The sequence below is a fragment of the Chamaea fasciata genome, unplaced genomic scaffold (assembly GCF_029207755.1).
Source record: "Chamaea fasciata isolate MVZ Bird 193981 ecotype frontalis unplaced genomic scaffold, bChaFas1.0.hap1 SCAF_5, whole genome shotgun sequence".
Lineage (NCBI taxonomy): Eukaryota > Metazoa > Chordata > Aves > Passeriformes > Sylviidae > Chamaea > Chamaea fasciata.
In genome coordinates, this window is record NW_027094090.1 from 34135678 (window position 1) to 34157455 (window position 21778).

A 21778-nucleotide genomic window follows, 5' to 3' on the forward strand; every position below is an offset into this window, starting at 1 on the left:
GAAGTATGGATTTTAATTTTTTTTTTAATTTAATGCCACCTAGATCAGGCACAGATTCACTTTTCCCAAAAAAAAAAAAACAAAACAAAATTGAAACACTGAGAAGCTGAAATATTTCACCTCAAAAACCTGTGGTGTTTTTACTATTTTTTTTTAGTAACGGAAGTTTCACGACTCAAAAACTATGGACTAAAAGCAAAATGAAACTTTAGTTGCAGATTCTATGAAATATTTTAATCAGTCTTAAATTTATGGTGTCTTATTTTCACTTCACAAAGCAATGATTTTTACACTTGTATCAGGCCACTTCTTTCCCCTTCATGCCTCCAGTTTTCAGTAAGTGAATTGAAAACAAAGAAATAGATTATTAAAGTGAACAGTTTGCACAGCATTACTGTTGACTGATTTACCCATGTTATTAAAACAGATAAGAGGGATTGGATTTTAGTTTGGAAATCATGGGAACAGCTATTCAGCCTGTCCATATTCAGGACAGCACAGGAGCACGCTTATCTTGAAGTAAATGTTAAGTTCTCCTTGACTTCAAAGTGCCTCTTGAACAGTGCCATCAGCTCTTGACATGGTTATCAGTGCCACAGGGATAGTTGATGCCTTTTTTAAAGCTCCTGCAGGAATAAGCAATCCCAGCAATGACACCTTTGGCTCACCTACTACTGACCTAACACTTGCCCTAGGCTGGGCACTGCCTCGACTCTCGGCAAATCAGGAAACCTCAGTCCAGGAACTCAGTGGGAACTAAGTCCACCTAAACCTAGGGATTCAAGAGGCTGGCTATCAAATACCTTAATTTTAAATTACAGGTTTTTTAACTGCATCTATGATTCTGAGAGAAGGGTCTTACCCATGACTTCTGAAACACATTGTTTTCATTTATGTGCCTTAACACTAGTCCTGCAGTGACAGTTTCTTCAGTGGGGGACAATATGCTCGCCCTCTTGGCTTCCGTAAGGACAGGGTAGCAATAAAGGGCTCATTATATTCTGGTTGACAGTCTAAATTTAAATGTTTAGAGGGGGAAATCTGTTTGTTTCTGACTGCGAGCTGCTTCTCATGCTAGCATTACCTCAAGCCTTACTTTCAAGTTAAGAAATTCTGACTGTGAAGCTAAGTAACATTTCAAACAACCATGTATATATAACTGTAACTAAACACCTACACATATGCAAAATAAAGTCCAAGTTTCAAACTGCATTATATTAATGCATATAATTTGAATTAACTATTATTTCAGCAATTCTGCAAATCCCTTTGAAAGGATCTGTTGCTTGTTGATTTTGCACCATGTGAAGACATGGTAAATATGACATGTAGTCTCATCACATGAATAATGCATTCTGCATCTCAAATAAGCAAGTTCTGCTCCAGGGAGATGCTTAATCCATTCCTTCCTTCTGGGGATGAAAGGAATTAAACTCAGTGCACTGATCTCACAGTATGTGCTCATTTGACTTTAATTATAAAATGATTATTTCAACATTTTTTCCTGTAAAATAAACCAAGCCTGAGCTCCATGTAACCTCTACAGAATTACACTACTTCTCTGTGCACTCAGTCAGTGCTCATCAATACTGCTCTTTCAATACAGTTTCACATGGAAGGATAAAACCCACCTCTAGAGGTTTGCAGCCGGTATAGTAGTTTCAGGCCTCACAGCAACAAAAGCTCCCCTTTTTGATAGTTGTCAAAAGGATGGAGAAGTGAAATCCTTTAAAGTGAATTCAAATGTCATGAGAAGGAACTTTCACCAGACACAGGGAGACGCCATGATCCCATTACCAAGCTGGAAGAGTTGCATCTCACATCCTGTGTATTTTCACTAGTATTTTTTTCACAGACTGTTCAAAGCCGTGCAAAACTCTGCATACAATCAATTACCCTGCTAAAACCCAGAAGTTTTCTCTTGGCTAATTCCATAGGCAGAGCTTTCCTTGGGAATAGAACATCTGCTGCCCATGTCTTAGGAATGACAGAGCATCAAGTGGAATAGACAGCTATACTGTCAAAGGTACTCCCATGCTTCAAGCTTGAAAAAACAGCAGTTCAGGAATGTGATGTGTTATCAGGCATACCATCTGGGGGGATAGAAATGAATGCCTTCCATACAGGATAAGAACTCCATGTGAGGATTACTGACATTAACTCCAGCTGACATGTTCCCATCCAGGTCCAGCAGAATTTACTGGGTTCATTGCATCACACCTTCCAATTCAAAAGCTATTTGGAACTGACCTACATAACGTCAAAGTGTGATCCTGCTCCCAAGCAAAAGTAGCTGTTCTGCTTCTGGTCCTGTACTAATTAATGCTACTAGTTAATAGTGAACTTCCTAATGCCAAACGAAGCTGGCTAGCAGGGATGCTTCTGCACCTCTGCCAAGACTTATCCTAATGTGAATAAAATGCTCACACACAAGCAAGAACAGAAGCCATTTACAAGGTGCTATCTCACATACAAAACATGGTGTCAAGTGATATAAATGTTTATAGGCTATTTTCAGAAACTTCAGTTCTAATGTTAACTAATTAACTAATGTTCAAGTTAATTCTCAAAATAACTTACTTTGCTTACTTTTGCAAAGCCCTTTGTGTATCTAAACCCACAACATCCATTGTGCTACAATGACAATTTGCTAGGGCATGAAGAATTTTAATGATAATTTTTTCAATTATCCAACCAGCTCAATCTCATTTATCCTTTGGGACTCCTAAGGTCTAGAGATGGAACAACGCATTCAGATAAATGTCTTCACTATATTAAAAGCTGAAGAATAAGTTTAGATCAGCTGTTTTCAGAACACCTGAAATACAGCAAAGCACATCTCATCAAACACTGGTATTATGTCTCTGAATAAACTGTAACTTATGCAGAGCACACAATAAAAATTTATCTGCGATGCTCTCAAAAACCCCAGAATGTGCAACAAAATTGTAAAAAATCAAAATAAATGGTCATTAGTCATGATGACTATTACTCAACACCTGAAATTCCTAATCTCATCAGATGCTCTGGAGAAAAATTGAACCAGTACATTTTCATCAAACTTTCTCTTTACAGAACACAAGCAAAAGTCATCAGGAGTTCTCAAAATGACATGAAACCACCAACTTCAGTCTGTTCTCAGACCTTAGCCTAAGAGTTTTATAAATACATTAACCACACTAAAAATGACAACTACTAAGATCACAGGAAAAGTATTAAAAGGTTGAATACTTTCAAGGCCATAAATATTACTGACCTATGAGCTACAGCATTACCTGAAAAGTACCCTATAGAGGTCTTCATTCACTCTAAAGAACAATGAATATCGATTTGTATTGATTTCGATTAAAAAAAATCGCTGATGTCTGTATAATTAAGTATTTTCTTAGAAGAATAACTGCACACTGGATGTCTTTTCACAATGGTTATGATCTTCATGATTCTACCATAAAAATTACAATTTTTCAATCACTAGGATGTTTTACAGAATGAGCAAGAATGTTCATTATAAGCAATACCGAACAAGCCAGCCTTCTCTCTCTCATGCACAGAAACATGCACACAAAGCATCCACAAAATGTGCTTTGGCTGTTCACTACAGCAATTGGGATGAGATCAGAGCCTCGCAGTGGCAAAGGTCTGAGCTCCATCCCCCCTCCACAGACTCTCTGTGGGTTGTGTGTCTTTGTTCAATAATAAAGCCACTTAGCACAGGCAATATTAACCATTAGAAGGTGGGTGACACGACCTTACAGCTTCTGATTTCTATTGCAATGCATCCTCCCTTTGAGTCAGAGGTTATTGTGCTTGAGGTGAGAACGGCAACATCAGCAATTCCACCTGAGTGCAACCTTTGTCAGAGTTCATTTGTTTTCATTAAAAGGTCTCTAAAACATTACTTGAGGTGAAAATCCCTTTGGATTTCTGCATAATATGTATGCCAAACTTGTATGTACATCAGACTTATCTGAAGTAATTAAAAGAGACACCGGTTGAAAGATCACTTATTTTAACCAACCATTGATCTAATGGTCCGGCTTTGTGCAATGAGACGGCACAAAAGACAGGGATAGACAACTGATTCTACATGTGGCAGAAAATCACATGAAGACAAGAACTCTGGCAGAATGTTTCTCTGTTAGACTTCTGAGCCTGGCTGATGAGTAGTGGAAAATATGTGTCAGTTCCTCTCTATTATTGAAAACAGGTATCAAAGGAGAGATTTCAGAGGGCCTGAAAATATATGAGCCTCTGATGAAAACGTGGTTGTGCTCAGTGTCTCAAATCTGCTCCAAAAGACAGAGATATGGAGATGTTCTTCACAGCAAAAGCCTGAGGTAACCTAACTGTGGAAACTCCTTACAGCTCTCTTGGAACTTTCTTTATCAAGTTGCCTGATAGCAACTGTAATACATTTGCTTTTTACAACTAGTTGAATTCTGATTAGTATTACCTTGCTGTTCAAAAACAAGTTAGGCATTACAAAAAGCAAAGCAAGTCTTACCTGGAATACTCTGTCTCCTCACAGACAGTGCTCCATCAGGTGCCTTTGCCTGGTTTGCAGATTTTGTGTAAGGACTCTCATCTAAACAGAAACAAGCAACACCTCCAGTTACTGTTAAATATAATGTTAAAAACAACTTTTTTTTTTTTTTAATCCAGATACTGTGTTAGTTCTGTTATCCAGAACTAGCAGCACAGATCACAAGAGATGCAGTGAGCCAGATGAGGATGGGTTTTTCTGAATGCTAATTCAATACTCAGTGTCAGACTCGATGACAAAGGCTCTGAATAGGAGAGCTGAAAAGGGTGTGCTAAAACTCGATTTGGAGGTAACACATAACGATGACAGGCCTGATATACAAAGGCGTTTTCAGGTCCAACACAGTGATAGAAATTGCCCTTTTCTCATGTTTAGAAGTTTCATGTGTCAAAGACTTAAATGACAGAGGCACTATCCCTGTTCTGGAGTAAAAGACTTCAAGAAGCTTTTGAATATTCTGGCTGGGAAGATGCACTCCTTTTCCTTTAGGATCTGTCCGTGGGTGGTTCCTTCTTTTTTGTAACAATTGACTGGGGAAAACATCAGGAAGCTGTTGCCAAACAGGCCAGGCACATTTGTGCCTCAAGAACAGCACTGTACCTGTCTGTGTCTAAATGTGGAACACCTACTGATCAACTTCAGTGCATAGAAGACCACTAATGGTGGGATGAGCAGATGAGTCACCAATCAGAGACAGTGTTAGGCACGAAGTGAGTCACTTCTACATCCCTCTTAAGAGCAGAACAATGGTAAGGAACAAATCAACTATATTGTAGCTTTGAAAAGGACAAGCTAGAAGTGCAGGAAAGAAAAGTGAATAAGAGAAGAAATAGTATATGCATTTTATTATTTCAATCAAAAGAAAGGAATCAGATGAAATAAGGCTTCTGCCTTGCTTTCCCTTTAATTGAGTGCTCAAAGACTTTAAAGTGTCACAAATCTTTCTGGTCGCATATTTTCCTTCAGATTGCAAATGACTGATGCGTTTATAGCATGTGCATGAATACATGCTTAAATACTGATCAATGAGTAGAGGAATCAAAGACTACATTATCTCTCATGGCATCCTCAGATCAAACAGAGCCATATCAACTTTTTCTGGAGAACCATCTTTTCAGCTGACACTCTCGACAGTATAATCCTTCTCTGCTGATTGCACTCTTTACATCTGGCAAGGTCTCAAACTCCTTTAGAAACTTGCATCAAAGACAGCAGTCCATTTTTATACCAGTGAGATAAGGGTTTGGTCAGCATAATTTAATTTAAAACCATGTCTCCAAGAAGTGACTGAAGGAGCTGGTTATCCTTTAGAACCAGAACTTCTGTAATGAAGTCTGCTACTGTTAGGCAATTGCAACAATAAAAAGTTGAATTTAATTAAAAAGAAAAAGAAATGAAAAGGCTAAATAATTATTTATAGCCATGAACTTTGATGAAAATACAGCAACTAGTGAAGAACATGTACTGGTAAAGTAGCACAACAACCAATATAATTGTGTTTTCTACAGTAAAATGAACTGCAATTGTTTTAGGACTACAGTGTTGCAAGCAGAAAAGTAACAGGCTTGATTATACTACACGCTAGTACAAACACCAAGAAAATAAAGCTGCCAGCTACAGGAAATAGAGAAGCATGGAAAAAATATTAACATGGATGCAGGTACATAATTTAAGAAGAAGGTATGTAAAGCCTTATCCTTCCATTTGAGGCAAGTGGATAAGCTAATATTATTGCAGATGTAGAATATACACCCCCTCATTAAAGAAAAAAAAAATACAGTAAGACTGAACTAAAGCTTCTGAAAAAAAGTAGCACTTACCTTTTTTCTTTCACAGAAGAGGCACCACTGAGCTCAAATGCAACACAAGGCTTAAGACAAAGAAACTGAACATGTGGCTTATATGTCCCATCCATTACTACTTAGTTGCAGCTGCTGAACATGACAGCAGACAGTGTGAGACACACATTTTTCTACTAAAAAGTGGGCAGGAAACATAATACAATTTCTCTATAACTGATGGATAGTGATGACTTCTGGGCCCTATTTGATGACGGCATGCCCTCCTGATGAAAAATCTATCAATTTATAGAACAAAACAGTCCTCTCCAAGTCAAACTTCCTACATACAAATTATTGTCATCAGATTGAGGGAGAGGAAAAAAGGAAAGAAGAATTTTCACCACCAGACCTTTTCCACTGAATCTCTGTCATTGAGCAAACGAGTTAATCATCTCCACTCTCATGCTGGAAGAAGATTTTCCCAATATTGCATTGGACTAGGGGTACCTGGGTTATTCTGAGTTCAGAACACAGGACAAGTCTGCAAATCTTCCTGGCTAACAACACCAATGATGGGAGGGGACTGCACATTCAAATACTTGCTAGAGTGCCTGGGCAAAAATGTTTTCTACATAATAACTGGCAGATGTGAAATTAACTAAGACTGCACAGGTGAGTAAGCTAGTATTTTAATTTAAGCCTATTAACACTGAAAGCTTATCAGATGCTTATATGGGTTGCGTGCTGTAGGCATGAAGTTGCATTAGATTTCTTAATCAGTTCACAGATTCGCATAGCAGAACAAAGGGCCCAAAAAGTTTCTTCATAAACTTCTGAAACCCCATAAATGCAAAATATACCCTATTATTATTAGGAAAGAACAATGAGCCTTTGGTGGATTGGTAAGCTGTTCTTAGAACTGGAAAGAATTTTCTTCCAGTGCCCTTTTAACAGTAAAATCAGACTGAAACATAACTAGAAATAGGTATAAAGGACTCCAAGGAACAAAGGAAAACAAACACAACCAACTGTACAAAGAGTTCTTATTGAGATGCTTAATTGAGAAAGGAAAGCAAAAACAAGATCAGACAGATGCAGAAATACATGTCACCCTAAAGAAACTAGAGATACAAGGAAGTCCTGATAGCCCTGAAAAGTCAGACATTATTCATGGTGCCCCAAAGGAAAAAATCTGTTTGTATGTACTAACACAGTTGCATGAGTAGCCACAAGAATTTATCATCAAATTAAAATTTCTTGATGCCTTCATTCACTCTATAGTTAGCAGGGTTGGTCTTAAAAATGCGAAAATGTCTTATGACAGCAGTGCTTAGGGGGATTTGTACTTAGAGAGTTTTGTATTACCAGCACTGATAGGCTTGGAGATGAAACTCAATTCAGCAAGCCAACACATAGAAAAAGCAAAGGAGCAAAAGGATACTAAGCATTCCACCTCCAAACAGGAGACAATAATTCAGGATCAGGAAAAAAAAATGATATATTCTAAGTCACCGCACATACAAAATAGAGGGAGAAACAGGTTAGATCCAGAAACATAAATCTCACCTGTTTACACCCCTAATAGTAGCACATTATCAGCAGGGAGCGAGCCACAATCCATAAAGAATTCACAGGGCAAACTGCATTGCCCCAAAGCACAGACACGCCTCCCCCTGGACACACAGCTGCAAACCCTGCCACTCAGAGCACCGGTTCTTGCTTCTTGTCTGCTTCTGAAGGAATCGCTCCACAGCTGGCCACATTCCCTGCCAGCTTAGCTACACCCACCCACTTGTGCAGTTGCTTGTGATACACCACTGGCTTTTTTTCTTTTCATAATTCCTTCTGGCTAAAAAATCAGACAACTCAGAGTAAACAATTTCAGCTAGGTAGTAGGTCATATAAAGGTGTCAGCTATGCCAGCAGATGACTCAGTGACTAAAGAGGTAGGGGTCATTTCCACCAAATTCATACTTTGCCTGCTTCTTACAGTTGTAAATGTGCAATAGTGAAACATGTACACTGTGTTAATTCACTCCTTCTTGGCAGAACACAAGTGATAATCTCATAGGTGAACCTTTGCAGGTTATCAGGATTCTTAACCAGCAAAGCAAAATTACCTTTTTGTCTTCTCTTTTTACTTCTCCTCATGAAACAGACCCAAACACCAGTAACAGTAGCTGACACATCATCCTTTCAAAGCCCTACATACCATTAAAACTACAAAAATAATGATCAAGTGGACAGACAAGTACACATACTGCTTACAGCTATTACTGTAGGTTTATTGCCTTTTGCTTGTGTGATAGATAAACAGCTTTTTTTGCACTTTCCTCCCTATTTTTAACCTGATTGCATCTCTATCCTGTAGTGGCATGATTCATTCTTTGAGTTAGGGACCATGCTGTGACCCATTTATATCATTCTGCAATGCTCTTACAGGTGTGGGGCATCTGTCCAAGGCTAACAGCTCTAAAGACTGTAAGAAAGAACAGTAATGAAACCCTAGAAAGATTATACATGAGACAATGTGTACAGATACACATCTGAAGTGCCTGCTACTGTGTCAGCAAAATGACCATATGAAATCTTTAGATATTTGCTGTATTTAGTTTAATATCCTTTGAAGGATATCAACTGGGGGCACATAAGAGGGAATAAAAAGGAAGGCCTAAAGATACTTCCTCAACAGTCAAGACTAGACATTCAGTGTTCCAGGCAGTTTATGACCACTGAACCATTCTTGTGTCTCTCATGGGGGCTATGAAAGCTATTGACACAAGAATGTTGTTTACAGATGTGGTAAAGGCTAAGGGCACTCCCTCCTCCAAGTCTTCAAAAGGGGTTAGAGGACATCTCCTTCACTGCTACTGCCACACATGTCCATGCAATAACTGCTGAACCCAGTAAATGTGCCCAAATCCTGTGCAGCACCAGGTGGCCCCAAAGGTGACTTTAGCACAGCTACATCTTGTTTTGATAGGAAGGGGAAGCTTCTTCCCACCTCACTGGGAACAGCTCCTGAACAGCTCTGTGGCTGTCACTTTGCCCCTCCTACAGAGAGAGGAAATGTGAAGATGCTTCAGTTGTTCTCAGCTCTATGTCACCATTAGTACCTGCTTTTCTACTGCAAAACCTGCATTAGAGGGAGCAGGGAAATACTGTGGCATCAAATTTGCATGTGAGGAATTTTAAACACTGGAATTTTCTAATATTTAGGATCTTGAAAGCTGTATTAAATTTTTTCAACAGTAGATGTGAAAGCATTATGAGGGAGAACAGAGTTTCCATCTTTCAGTTCTTCATTTTCCATTCTTTGATGGCTTTACTTTTGTCTCACCACAGAACAAGCTGTTCTTTGGCCAAGGAAAAACTGAATTTAAACAATTTTAGAGCGTAACCATGTAGGTCCCAAGTACACTTCTCAACCCAAGCAAGTGAAATCTGAGGTGTTCCTCAAATGTTCCCCACTGAAGAACCTCCAGCTAAGTCCCAAGACTCCTCAAAGAAGCACATTACATCTTCAACTGGCTTATCTCCAGCTGTCTCAGTGTACAGGAGTAAAATCAACTTAATGTCTTGCTGTCTGCACCATTTGGGACAGCATGCACCTCAGACAAGTAGAGAATCACGTATCTGTACAGAGATAGAGACTGGCAACACCACCAACTGTCAAGAGGATTGGTTGCAACTGAGAGAACATCCCCAAGATTAGTTTGTCAAAAAATAAAAGCACTAGAGTCTCAGTTGTTACTACACACAGTCCTAGATCTGTAATATTCCATTCACTGATTGCTCCTTAACTTTATAAAGAAGAGTATCTTTCACAAAAAGCAACGAATTTTTATAAATCCTGCCAGTACAGCACAAAATACCATAGGTTCTCATACTTCCTGTATATGAAACCTATCTTGAATTTTATCTTTAGATGGCATAAAGCTCAACATTATCTAAAAGCATATTTTCTTTGCACAATATCATACTAGTATGATATTACGGTGGTAAATTCTGAGCTACAGCACTCTTCATTATCTCCACTGCTTGCAGCTAGAGGCTTTTACAGATAAAAATAAACATGTATCCACTGATGACTGCGGTTTATGGAAGCTCTGAAGTTGTGGAAGGCTTACAAAGAGTCTTGGTAGAACTTTTAGGATCATTCCTGATGCAGCTGACTCTCACTCAGACCTTTCTGTTAAAGATCTTCCCTTCTGTGAGAAAGCTGAAGCACTGTTTGGAGGAGGGACTTGAAGCCCACAATCACAGTGTACCCAAACTCCCAGCTACACAATTCTTCAGTCTTGCTAGCTCACTCTGACAAAATTAATGAAAAAATATCTCAGAGAATATATTTTTCCTGGGAAAGGAGGATTTTTTGTAAGATTTCATTTCAAATAATGCAGAAGTCTAGACAAAAATTAACATCGTGGAACATTCATGGTTTGTACAATGTCACTACAGCTGTGTCAGAGCAAAAGAGACTATAAACTGTTGAAAAAAGAGACAAAATTATCTTAGCCTTTTTCACCAGATGTATAATGTACAGATTTTGAATGTATATGCTTCAGGAAACAACAGAACGTCAACAATTTGCTTTGCCCATATGCTAACCCTTTCAGACGTGTTATGGGAGCTCCAACCATGAAAGAAAGCATTAATTTCTCCTACTGGTGCAGAGGAATAATAATTTTTCAAGTTCATTTTAGAGCTAAGGCTTCAGTAATTTCCAATGAGACTTGATTTTTGAAATGGCAATGCTCCTCTTCAAAGTAGTGCTTAGAATTATCTAAAAATGTTTAGGCACTGCATGTAAAGTAGTCACTAATGGACTAGGCTCCAAGTAGGGCAAATATGGATGTATTTAATCTTAATCCTTTCTTATCAAATTGTGTGCTCAGTGCTCTCGAGAGCAGTCTTTATTAAGAGAACATAGGGTTTCAAATGCTTCCATAAGTAACATTTGTTGGTGTGTGTGACATGGAAAAATTACGAGAAGAAAGAGTTAGAATAGCTCCTCTGGTAATTTTCTTTTCCACATTTAGCAGACATGTCTCTGGTTTTCTTAGAAACTTAATTTTAACAGTTATACTACCAATGAATAACTGTGTTGTCTCTCTAAAGTGAAAATTTATTCAATTTTATTATACTTTATGTAAATTTAATTCTCTTTTTTTCTGAATTATATGGTTACTTATTACAGTAGCAGCTCAGTTTTAATCTAGAAGCAAGAGAAGTAGGGTACTGTAATTATGCATAACTGTGAATCCATTTTGTATTGATATTTACAATACCTCAGCCAGCTTGACTATTTGAAAAATGATCTGAATATCCTCCAAGTTTGCCTTTGCAAAGTTAATTTTCTACGCCTGTGCTTAGGCACCTGAATGGAAATGCTTGGTTTCCTAAATGACTAAGTATGCTGATCTCCTCCCAAAGCTATTTTGCTCATGAAAATTCAGAACTTTCCAAGACCATTTAAAACATGCAGGATCTGCAGAAAGCTCAAAATGTGTCTCGAGAGATATTAGCATATGGTGAAATTCAGTTCAGTGGATTATCTAATAAAGAAGTAATCCTATTTAAATAATACCCCAACCACAAACTACTTCAAATCTGATAAATATGTCTTTTTGTTTATACAGCATCAAGCATTAAGCACGATTGCCATAAACCAGAATCATCACTGAATTGTTACATAATTTTAAAATTCAACTTGAGTTTTGCTTTATTGTCTTGAGCTGCGGTTTATTGTTTACGGAAATAATACAGGCACCACATAAGTGATATGTGTGAGGCTTACCCAGAGCAGCTAGAAACTGAAGAGGCATGAAAAAGCTTGAAGAAACTGGGGATGTAAACTATTTCTTTTCTGCAACAGTCTTGGGATTTTTCTGTACATACAACTTCTGCAGAAAACCTCATCCTGGAGGATGGGGCTATAAACCTTTCCACTTAAAAGGAAATTCCTAAGTGACACAGATATCACTGACAGGAAGCACTTCCAGATATTCAAGTTTCAATTTTACTCTGAACACCCTGATTCCTAGGAAGGTTTTGTTGTCCTTCTTGCACATGTGTAACTCTGATGTACGGCTGCATGCTGGCATTGTATGAAAGTGCCATACATTAGCCATACATTGGGGGAAAAATATATTGAAAACTGTTTTCTTTACAAAGTTCTAATAATTAATAAATTAAATTACTTTAACACCGGTAAATGCTAAATCAGCATCATCCCTCAAGAATATCTGAGCATTAATGCCACGCTTCATGGAAAAACACTTTTATGAATAGCTATTAACTTTAAAAATGCTTCAGTTACCTTAGTATAACCTTTAACTCTCTACCCTTGGTTAAGCCACATCCTGTGGCTCCCGGACAATGCCTGCAGCTACACCACCACACTCCTGACTGCTGTGGCTGCCCACCACTGTGCCTCCTCTGGACAAAAGACAACTGGCTTCCTGGCCAACAGCATTCCACTGTGTGTTAATCAAACACAAGGTGTGGTTTGATCTCTTGTTACATTTGTGGTTAAAATGCAACTGCAGAAATATATACTGGTCATCTGAGTTCTGCATGGCACCTCTATTCTACCAACAGATCTTAACAAGCGATGTCTTGTGCATTAGCTGTGCCTGAGCTTTTTCAGTCCAATCTCAGTAGAGGTTTTCCCTACTGTCTGACGGCTTGAAAATTAGGAAGCAGAAGACAGGAAGAGACATCCCATCTTCTATGAATGCAGACCAAAACACAAAGCAGATCAGGAACAGCTGCCCAGGTTGCTGCCATTACAGGTGGCAGGGACTGGGGGAAGAGAGGATGTCAACTAGGAACTTCTCTACTGCTGCCAGAGAAAGCAGAAGTTAGTTGCAGGTGTGCAGGGGGAAGCCAGTGATAAAGGTTAACAGCTGAGCCAGTGAGACTGTCACTCAAGTGGCATAAAAAATAAGTAAAATACGTTAAACTGTTTAGAAAACAGGTGTTTAGTTTGCTTCACAGAAAATAGGAAGCAGCAAAGTCACAACACTATCTTCAAAGAAAAAGAAGTCAGAAATAGTAATTTTTTTCTTGAGGTTAGTTATCCTGCCTCAATTCTGGTGCTGTACTGACGCTTTTTGCAGTAAATTATATAATTTTTTCAGCTTGTGTCTTTACATGTCTCTAGTGATAACATCTTCATTGCCTTCCTCTGGAAGCTGCTCCACAGGATGCATCAGGTCTCACAGCTGGAAAATAGTTCCCTCCATCAGTCTGCAATTTTCTTTCCTTGCTTTAACTGTCATTCTATTATTCCTAATAACATTCTTCCACTCTTTAGAAGATCTTATTAAGAATATCTCTCATGTATTCTGTTCATTCCAGAAACCACACAGATTACTGAGTCTACTGCTTTAGGCTCAGATCCTACCAGTTCTTACCAGGCATGACTTAGCACAAACACTGGCTGATCTTGTCACCAAAGCACAGTGTACACACTGACTAGGATTTTCATTTGGTGGAGTATCCCATTTAATTTTAAGGCAAGAATTTACAAAAGTCTAACTCTAGTGCGGACAACATTAAGAGTAAAGCATACCTTTCCATCTTTGTAATGTACACATTTGCAGCATTATAGTTATTCTTTTTAATCCCCCTAACAAGCTTTATTTGATTCACAGAATCATTCTAACCTGCCACCAGGAGCTTTATAAACATTATACCAGTACCAGAGTATTTATACTGGCATGCCAGTGGGATTGTCCCTCTTATTTATAGTCCAAATGACGCACATTAGTCCAAATTGGCATGGCTCAGGCTTAGTGAAAAACAGATCTTTCAGACTGCACTTCTTTCAAGAGTCAGGCCATAAACCTGGCACCTTCCTCATGGCCTTGTGAAATACTGTCCTACTTTCAGCCCCTACCCTGGAAGAGTTTACTCAATATATCCACTGAGACTGTGCAATAATTTAGACTAACTTCACTTGTCAGCAAAACTTCATTGTTTTTGGAAGATGTGACAAGTTTGAACACAGTGCAGAGTAACATTCTTTTTAAATAAAGTGCAGTGTACTTTTAGAAGTGGGAACAAAGCATAGTAACAACAGAGATGTCAAGGTGACAAAACAACATATACATATTTGTCTTACTTAAAGCTCACATAAGGCCTAGGCTACCTTCTGTGCTCCAGACAGCATCTATCCATGCATGTAGTTCTTAACAGCAAGGCTTTTAACCTGTCAAACAATCTTTATTTGCCAGTGTCTCCTGGGTCCTATTTAATCTCAAAGCTTATTTAGGGCAAGCAGTTCACTGTCTGCAGCATTCCTAAAATTCTGAAAAATGGTAATTATTAGATCTGCTTGCCCACATCTTTGCCTACATGCAACTTAGTCTATGTATGAATCAGACTTTTGCAATCCTGCGGAAAGTACAGCAATAAAGAAATAGAAAAAAATGAATGTATGGCATACATCAAAAATCATAACCCCCATAACCTTCAAAAATGCAGAAGAATAATTTTTGATCTTTCTGCGCACAAATCTCCCAAGCCTTTTAACTAGGATCCCTTCTCTTTCAGGAATTCACAGATGTACCTTCACAGTATCTTTGGCTCTGAATCTCCTAGAAACAACAACAGCATGAACTTACTGCTGGCCACAACTGCAGGAAGAATAAATATGGATCTAGTTTTTTCATACCGTGAAAATTCTACTTAAACTTTTTCTCCCAACACTACTGTAATTATTACATCTTTCTGTGCATCACCAGCACATTGCCAGCATTTTCAGATCTATCACGATATGTGTATGAGTGTGTGCATGCACGTTTAATTATAACAATGGATTTACTAAATTCATAAAATAATCTAAAAATAAGACAACAGAAAGCAACCAAAAATAACAAGAAATATCACATATTAAAAATAAGTTAAATAAACCTGATGCAGCTAAAGAACTCATTCTGTATGATGTTTAAGACAAAAGCTCAGACCTTCCAGACTGGCCATATAATGAAGGTCAAATAAGCCCTTGTTTTGGCAGACCAATAGCATGATGAATGCAAGCACCCAAGCTAGCCTGTGCCTTTTCCAGGTTTTTATAATGAAAGACTGAGGGAAACCAAGCCGATTTTAAGAGCCAGAGTAGAATATAACTATTAATAAGACAAGGTGTGTAAGATTTCAGACCCAATGAAGTGCTAAATATATTAACACCTGCATACTATTCAGGCTGTGGAATAAATCTGTACTAAATCTCTGAAAAAAGAAAGTTAAGAAAAATAGGCCACATCATTATTTCAGAGACACTATTTCCCATTTCCTTCATGATCTGAAGTCTCTAAAAGAAGAGCCTGGTGCAGAATACAGTACACATTAATGTAAACTGCCATTGAGAAGGAAGGGAGGAACATTCCTATGCATGCAAGGAGCAAAATGCTTTCAATTACTTGCCGTGGCTTAGCAACCCAGGCGACAACAGTATCTTATTAACCCTGCCAGGAAGCAGCCATAGAACCAGCAGCACCACCCCTATCAAGCAGAAAACACAACCACAGGCACAGCTGGAATTTTATTGACCAAATCAACAAGAAAACACAGAGGACAGTATCTGTACTGATAACCAGGGTACAGTGTCTTACAGATGATTGAATAAGTTTGATCCTTAAGGTATTTTAAGAAATAACTGATATTTTTAAAAAATGCAACTAATTCAAGCTATGATTTCCATATTGCACAAAGCGAGTGGTTTGCTGCACAGAGTTGAGTTGAACACACTCATTTCGACTGTGAGAACAGCAAAGCAAACCACTGAGACTCACAAGAATCGTTAAGTCAGTAGCTTTTAACCTTTGTCTGTCAAGCCCTGAAAGATCACACTACTGTGACACATCTCTTGAAAGGCCCTTAAGAACAAATTATACCTTTACTCTACTGCAATCTAGTTCTTAAGGTGTACAACATGACTAAGAATCTAAACAAAGATAGATAAACCCATTACAACTAACAGGCACCATCATCTGCCCTGAGAGCTTGAACAAAACAAGTTTCTGCCCTCCATAGCCAACACATTCTGACTTCCAGCTTTCACAAAAGCTCAAGGATATGCCTTGGTTTTAGCTAGCTAGAAAGGTAAATGCTTCTGAAAGCATTTCCAAACAGGAGTTAGGAGTGTGGAACTAGTATTGTTAATTCCCCTGTTGGACAGTGCCAGCTCAATGTGCTTTCAGCTTCTCTGATACATTCCCTGAGAGGAAAGCATGGGGAAGAGAGGCAGACCCATGGAAGAAGGGCATCTGTCTTCTGTGGGAGTGCACAAGTATGTAAGGGGGCAGGAGGACCAGCAGGGTGTAGAGGAGGGAAGAAAGTACAGGCTGGTAACAAGAATCAGTGTATGAACATCAAACAGAAGGAGGAGAAGCCGTGTTAGAGTTTGCAATAAACAAATAAATAGAATCTGTTTGGTCCAAAATTCTTGCGGGGGGAAGGGGGGAAAGAAAGGTAGGGTTGGGAGGAGGAGGGAAAGATTGCTTGCTCTAAGTTAAATGTCTAGGCAGATGTACTTTAAAAATAACCTGGGTTCCCATCAATCACTCTGAAAAACAAACACACTAAAACCCACCTAAGGTGGTCTACTAGCAAAATCCCAGCCATTCATGATGCACAATACAGGAGTCAAATTATTCTTTGTGAGGCTTATAAAACATCCTGCTAACACTTTCTCCTTGTCTCTCACACTCCACAAAAATTCCACTGCTATTCCTGTCTTCTTGCCTTAAGAGAATAAATAATAATAAACTCATTGTCTATGAGGTTTATGGGTGTTCAAAGCTGCCAGTCACCTGCCATTTCCATGTAAAGTACAAACCCAAGCAGACTTGTCCTTGAGGGAGTTGTAGGGCAGCTGAGCTGGTGGTATTGACCCTAGGGTTTCTGAACCCATTCTGTCTCAGAGTTTATAATAAAAATGTTGTTTTCTCTCTGTCAAAAGACACTTCCCCCAAACAGCTCTGTGAAAGCAGCTCCCACGCTTCATATTTCCGTGTAAGGTCAGACCAGAGGCAAGGGACGCTGAACAAAGCTGTGCTTTTGCATGTTCCACAGCAGCATGCCTTCTGCCTGCTTCTTTGAGTCCACAATTTTTCCCTTTGAAGGGTCAATACATTTTAACAGTGTATACAGAACAGAAGGAATAAAAACCAAGGTCTGACAGAAAACATAACATAAAATAAATATATGCAATGCATAGGATGCTGTGTGTCAAGTAAGGAAGAGGGAGAGAAGAGCAAGGCCAAACTGTATTGGATTGCAGAGGAAAAGGAAAGGAAGTAACAGTGTGGGAGAGTGTCTTGGTTTAGATAGACAGGTATCTGCCAGGGAAGGTTGGAGTCTCCCCTGGAATGTAAGCCCCTCTCCCCCTTTTTCATATTATTATAAATTTGCAATTAAAAGGCTGTCAGGAAAAGATTTTGGGAATAGGTATAGCAGTTCTTTACTATGGATATAGAAATACAAATGTTGTAGTACAGAAGAATAAGCAAGCAAACAAACAAACAAGAAATCCTGAAAAACCCTGACAGAGTCAGAAATACAGCCTGATGCCCTGTTGGTCAGGGTGTTGGAAGCAGTCCAAAGTAAGCCCTCCTGGAGTGGCAGATGTGGTTCTGTTGGAGTAGAGATGGTCCCGTCGAAGAAAAGGGTACAGTAACGGTGAGATGGGTCCGGTCTTCCTCCAGGGATCTGGTGGAAAACTGGATAGCTGGTGGCACTTGTGGCTCTTTTTTATCTAGGTGAAGATGGTTTGGCTCCTCCTCCCTGGGTGGAGCATCTCACAATAGTATGATGTAATGTATCATGTCATTGGTGAGCTTTAATGGTCCATTAGCAGAAGATATCCCATGGGGGTAGTGGGACAAGGTCTGCACTATCTGTTAAGGATCACTGCACCATCTGTTTAAGGATTACTGCACTATCTGATAAGCAACACTGACCCATTTGGGCAAAGAAAAGCAACACTGCTCTACCCGGTTTCAACAGATGGAATAGAACAACATGTTTTTTTGGTTACAAAACTCAAGACAGAGAGGATGAACAGGAAGAGACTAATCCCACTTTTCAATTCCCTCCTGACTGCCTCCCAAGCTCCTCTAACAAGTTATATTTCCTTTGCTAACTACACAGAACAACTGAAGCAGCCTGATTTGAAGTCACAGATGCTAGAAGTCCTTGGCTTTGAGTTTCTGCTCCTAATAACAAAAGGCCAATGGAGAAACCACTGGAGAAGCTGATTTGGCAAGAAACACCAAGACACAAGTATCACAGCAGGAGCTAATACTTTGCTGCTTCCCTTCCCAAACTGTGTCCTCTGCTCTAGGCCAATGTTTCTCCCAGTGAGATGCAAATGAACAAGGGAGACAGTGAGAGCTGTATTTATTTTGTGTCACCATCACCAGCTCAAGGAACCTGAGTGGGATCTGAAAACAAGCTATGAAGTTCAGGAAACAAAACTCTTAATACTTTTGCAACCATGCAGGAATTTTTGGCTCAGATAATTTCTTTAACATTCTGCTTAGCAGAGAAACACACATAACAATGTTAGTGCTACTTCTGTCATTATATGGATGAAATAAAAATATAGAAGTGTCAATGACAACTTAAAGACAAAACAAAGTGAATAATAAGGTCTTGGCAGAGAAATTATTTCTTTAACCACCACTGTTTTGTACATATTTTTCTCTCTAGCATAATTTTTCTGGGCCTGGGTTAGCCTCAGAATTGCTCCCATTGCTTCCAGTATGAAAGTCTATTGAGACTTGCATGTAAAAAGTTAATTAGAAGTTGAATAAAATGACAACAGAGATCAAAGAATGTCTATTCCCCAAATTCATGCCAAGATCCATATATATGTAATGTTTCATACAAGCAATATAAGTTATTTCAAGATGTTCCTTTCAATAAAGATTATGATAAAGAATAAAATGTTCCCATTATCCTTTTCTAATGGATTTATAAAAATTAAATCAGAAGTTAAAACAAGAAAGTTAAACTCAAAAGGATTACTCTTTCATGGATATTGCCAGGATATCTTTGGTTTAGTCAGACTGGCTACTACAGCAATAGTAAAACCAATAATTTTCCTTAAGACCCTGACCTGAAAAAGTATGCCATTTTAAGGGACCATTTGTTCCTATTAAAGCCAAATGAAAAGGCAGTGGGATTTTGAAGTTAGCAGACTGCTTTTGATTCAAACACAGGCTGATGCTGTTCTGATTTGGGATGCTCTCCTGCTCTCGTTTTGCTGCTATTCAGGCACATGCAGGGTTTTTTGCTCTCTAAGTGCATTGAGAAAGTCAAGACACGTACATTTACATAAAATGTACAATAATACATTTTTCTGTGTGGTGACAGTGTATTATGTTTTATAATGTAAGGAACAAGTAAGCAAAAATCCATCACAAATCTATACATCATCATTTCTACAAGCTTTTCTAAAATACAGCACTTAATATCACATTCCTAAATGCAGCTATAATAGAACAGGCCACTATGGTCGCAGCTTCCTCCTGAATACCCCGGCAAACTGCAGTGAGCATGGCTGTCTGCAAGTCTGATACAAAATTTCTATGTAAGAATAAAAAACTGGAAATTGGAAGTCACACATTCATCATTTTAGTCTCTTTTTAAAAAAATTGTAACATTTATTCTCATAAAGCATATAAAAATAAATGTTTCTGACACAATGATTTAGAATGCAAAACAACAGCAATTTCAGAATAACAGCGCGCTGATATAAAATGGCTATAAAATGTTGTCCAGCATTTTTTTATAAACACACAATCTATTTTGAAATTCCCAGATGTATGGGCTACCATCCCTTTCATCATAGATTTTTTGTGTGCTCATACACACTTTAAAATAGACAGAAGTTTATTTAAGTGCATCGAAGTGCTGAAAGAGAAGAGGCTGCAGTCCATTCATGCATACAGACACTAATCTACAAACACCACCACTGCAGTGGCTTTCCATTTAAAAAAAAAGCCCAACTTAAATACCTTAATTTTGCTTCAACTCACTAATTAGTATTTAAAGACTTCACAACCATTCATGCATTATTTGCAACTAAACTCCAGTCTTATACACATTTCAGTCCTTTCCACTGTACAACGGAAACAATGATTTTTATGTGAGCAGGTAAGTGATAAAGGAGTAGTGTGGATTTGTAAAGGTATGGGTACTGATTTGACTGACACAGTTCACTTATGAAAACCTGCCTAAATGAACAGAGAAAGGCAATTCTGGATTATGATTACAATTACAGCTCTCCTGGACAATCTTAGTGAATCATCATTTCTTCACGCTGGCATTTTAGTTTGCCAAAAGTAACTCCAACCCTGGTAATTTGTGAGCTCCCCATACAACTTAGAATATCACCAGTTCATCGTAATTTTTTCTTCCCCTGCCAATTGAAGCCAGTACACTGAAAATCTTCATGACAACACAGAGAGGACAGTACTTTACACGTAACAGTGACACTGGCAAAGATCAAAGATGGAGAAGAAAATGTTAATTTAGTTGATGGGTGCAGCAGGCAGATATTAGGCAGATGTCACAGATTACACATATATGTGCTCCTATTTTTATCACCTCCAGCTTTTTACCGAATAATTTAGGCCAATCATCCAAACCCATGGAGCACTGTGGAGTAAGGCACAGCAGTCAACTCATCCACAAGATAGGATGATTAGCACTTAGAATGCAACTCTGTGAACTTCCATCATTATTTTAATGACACTTTATGTGCTAATTTTAAATACAACAGCTGCTTCTCTCAAGTTCTTGCTACTGGATTTTGCTAAAGATCACCTTTAACATTCCAGCATAAATTCAGTGAGATCATACGTAAACAGAAAACATTCATTACCACCTCAGTGAACAGTAAGATTTGTGGGTTTTGAGATTTACCTTTAAGACATTCTATAAGAACTGGCTAAAATCAGAAAATAAATAGTGGTATCAGTACGGACAGAAAAGCCAAAACAGGCATGAAGATAAGGCATTTAAATTATTAAAAAGTCTATAGAGCTATTCTCACACTTAAAATCTACATTTTTTCCCTAGGAAAGGACTATACAGTAGATTCCATTTATGAGACACTATACTTAAAAATGAAGCAATAAAGACCCTGGATAAAATACATCTTCACTTTTGTTGACCTCAGAAATGCCCCCCAAATAAAGTGTCATCTGACCTGTCACTTGAGTTTTACACAACAACTATTCTCTTCTTTCTTCAAGAACATTGTGCAAGGAAAACAAAATTGTTTCTGTAAAATATAATTTACATTTGATATTATCAACTATTTTTCAAGTAATTTGAGTTTATCAAGAACTTATCAAGAGAAAGCTACTCTGGAGAAACTAAATCTTAAGGAGAGCTCTTCATGAAGTGCACTTTATGATCATTTCCAGCTCTT

At 38.4% G+C, this 21778-nt stretch overlaps 1 protein-coding gene across 4 annotated transcripts in view; it reads right to left on the minus strand.

Moving 5' to 3' along the window:
• The window catches only part of GRIP1 (glutamate receptor interacting protein 1), a 228686-nt gene that overhangs the window by 106545 nt on the left and 100363 nt on the right, over positions 1-21778 (minus strand). For 3 of the 4 annotated variants that reach the window (XM_066183200.1, XM_066183204.1, XM_066183203.1), the window contains exon 2: positions 4505-4585. In XM_066183200.1, the coding sequence (XP_066039297.1) occupies positions 4505-4585 (81 nt within the window). Of the gene's footprint in view, positions 1-4504; positions 4586-6363; positions 6391-6831; positions 6879-21778 lie in introns of those variants that run through there. The other variant, XM_066183202.1, reaches the window with a different exon arrangement.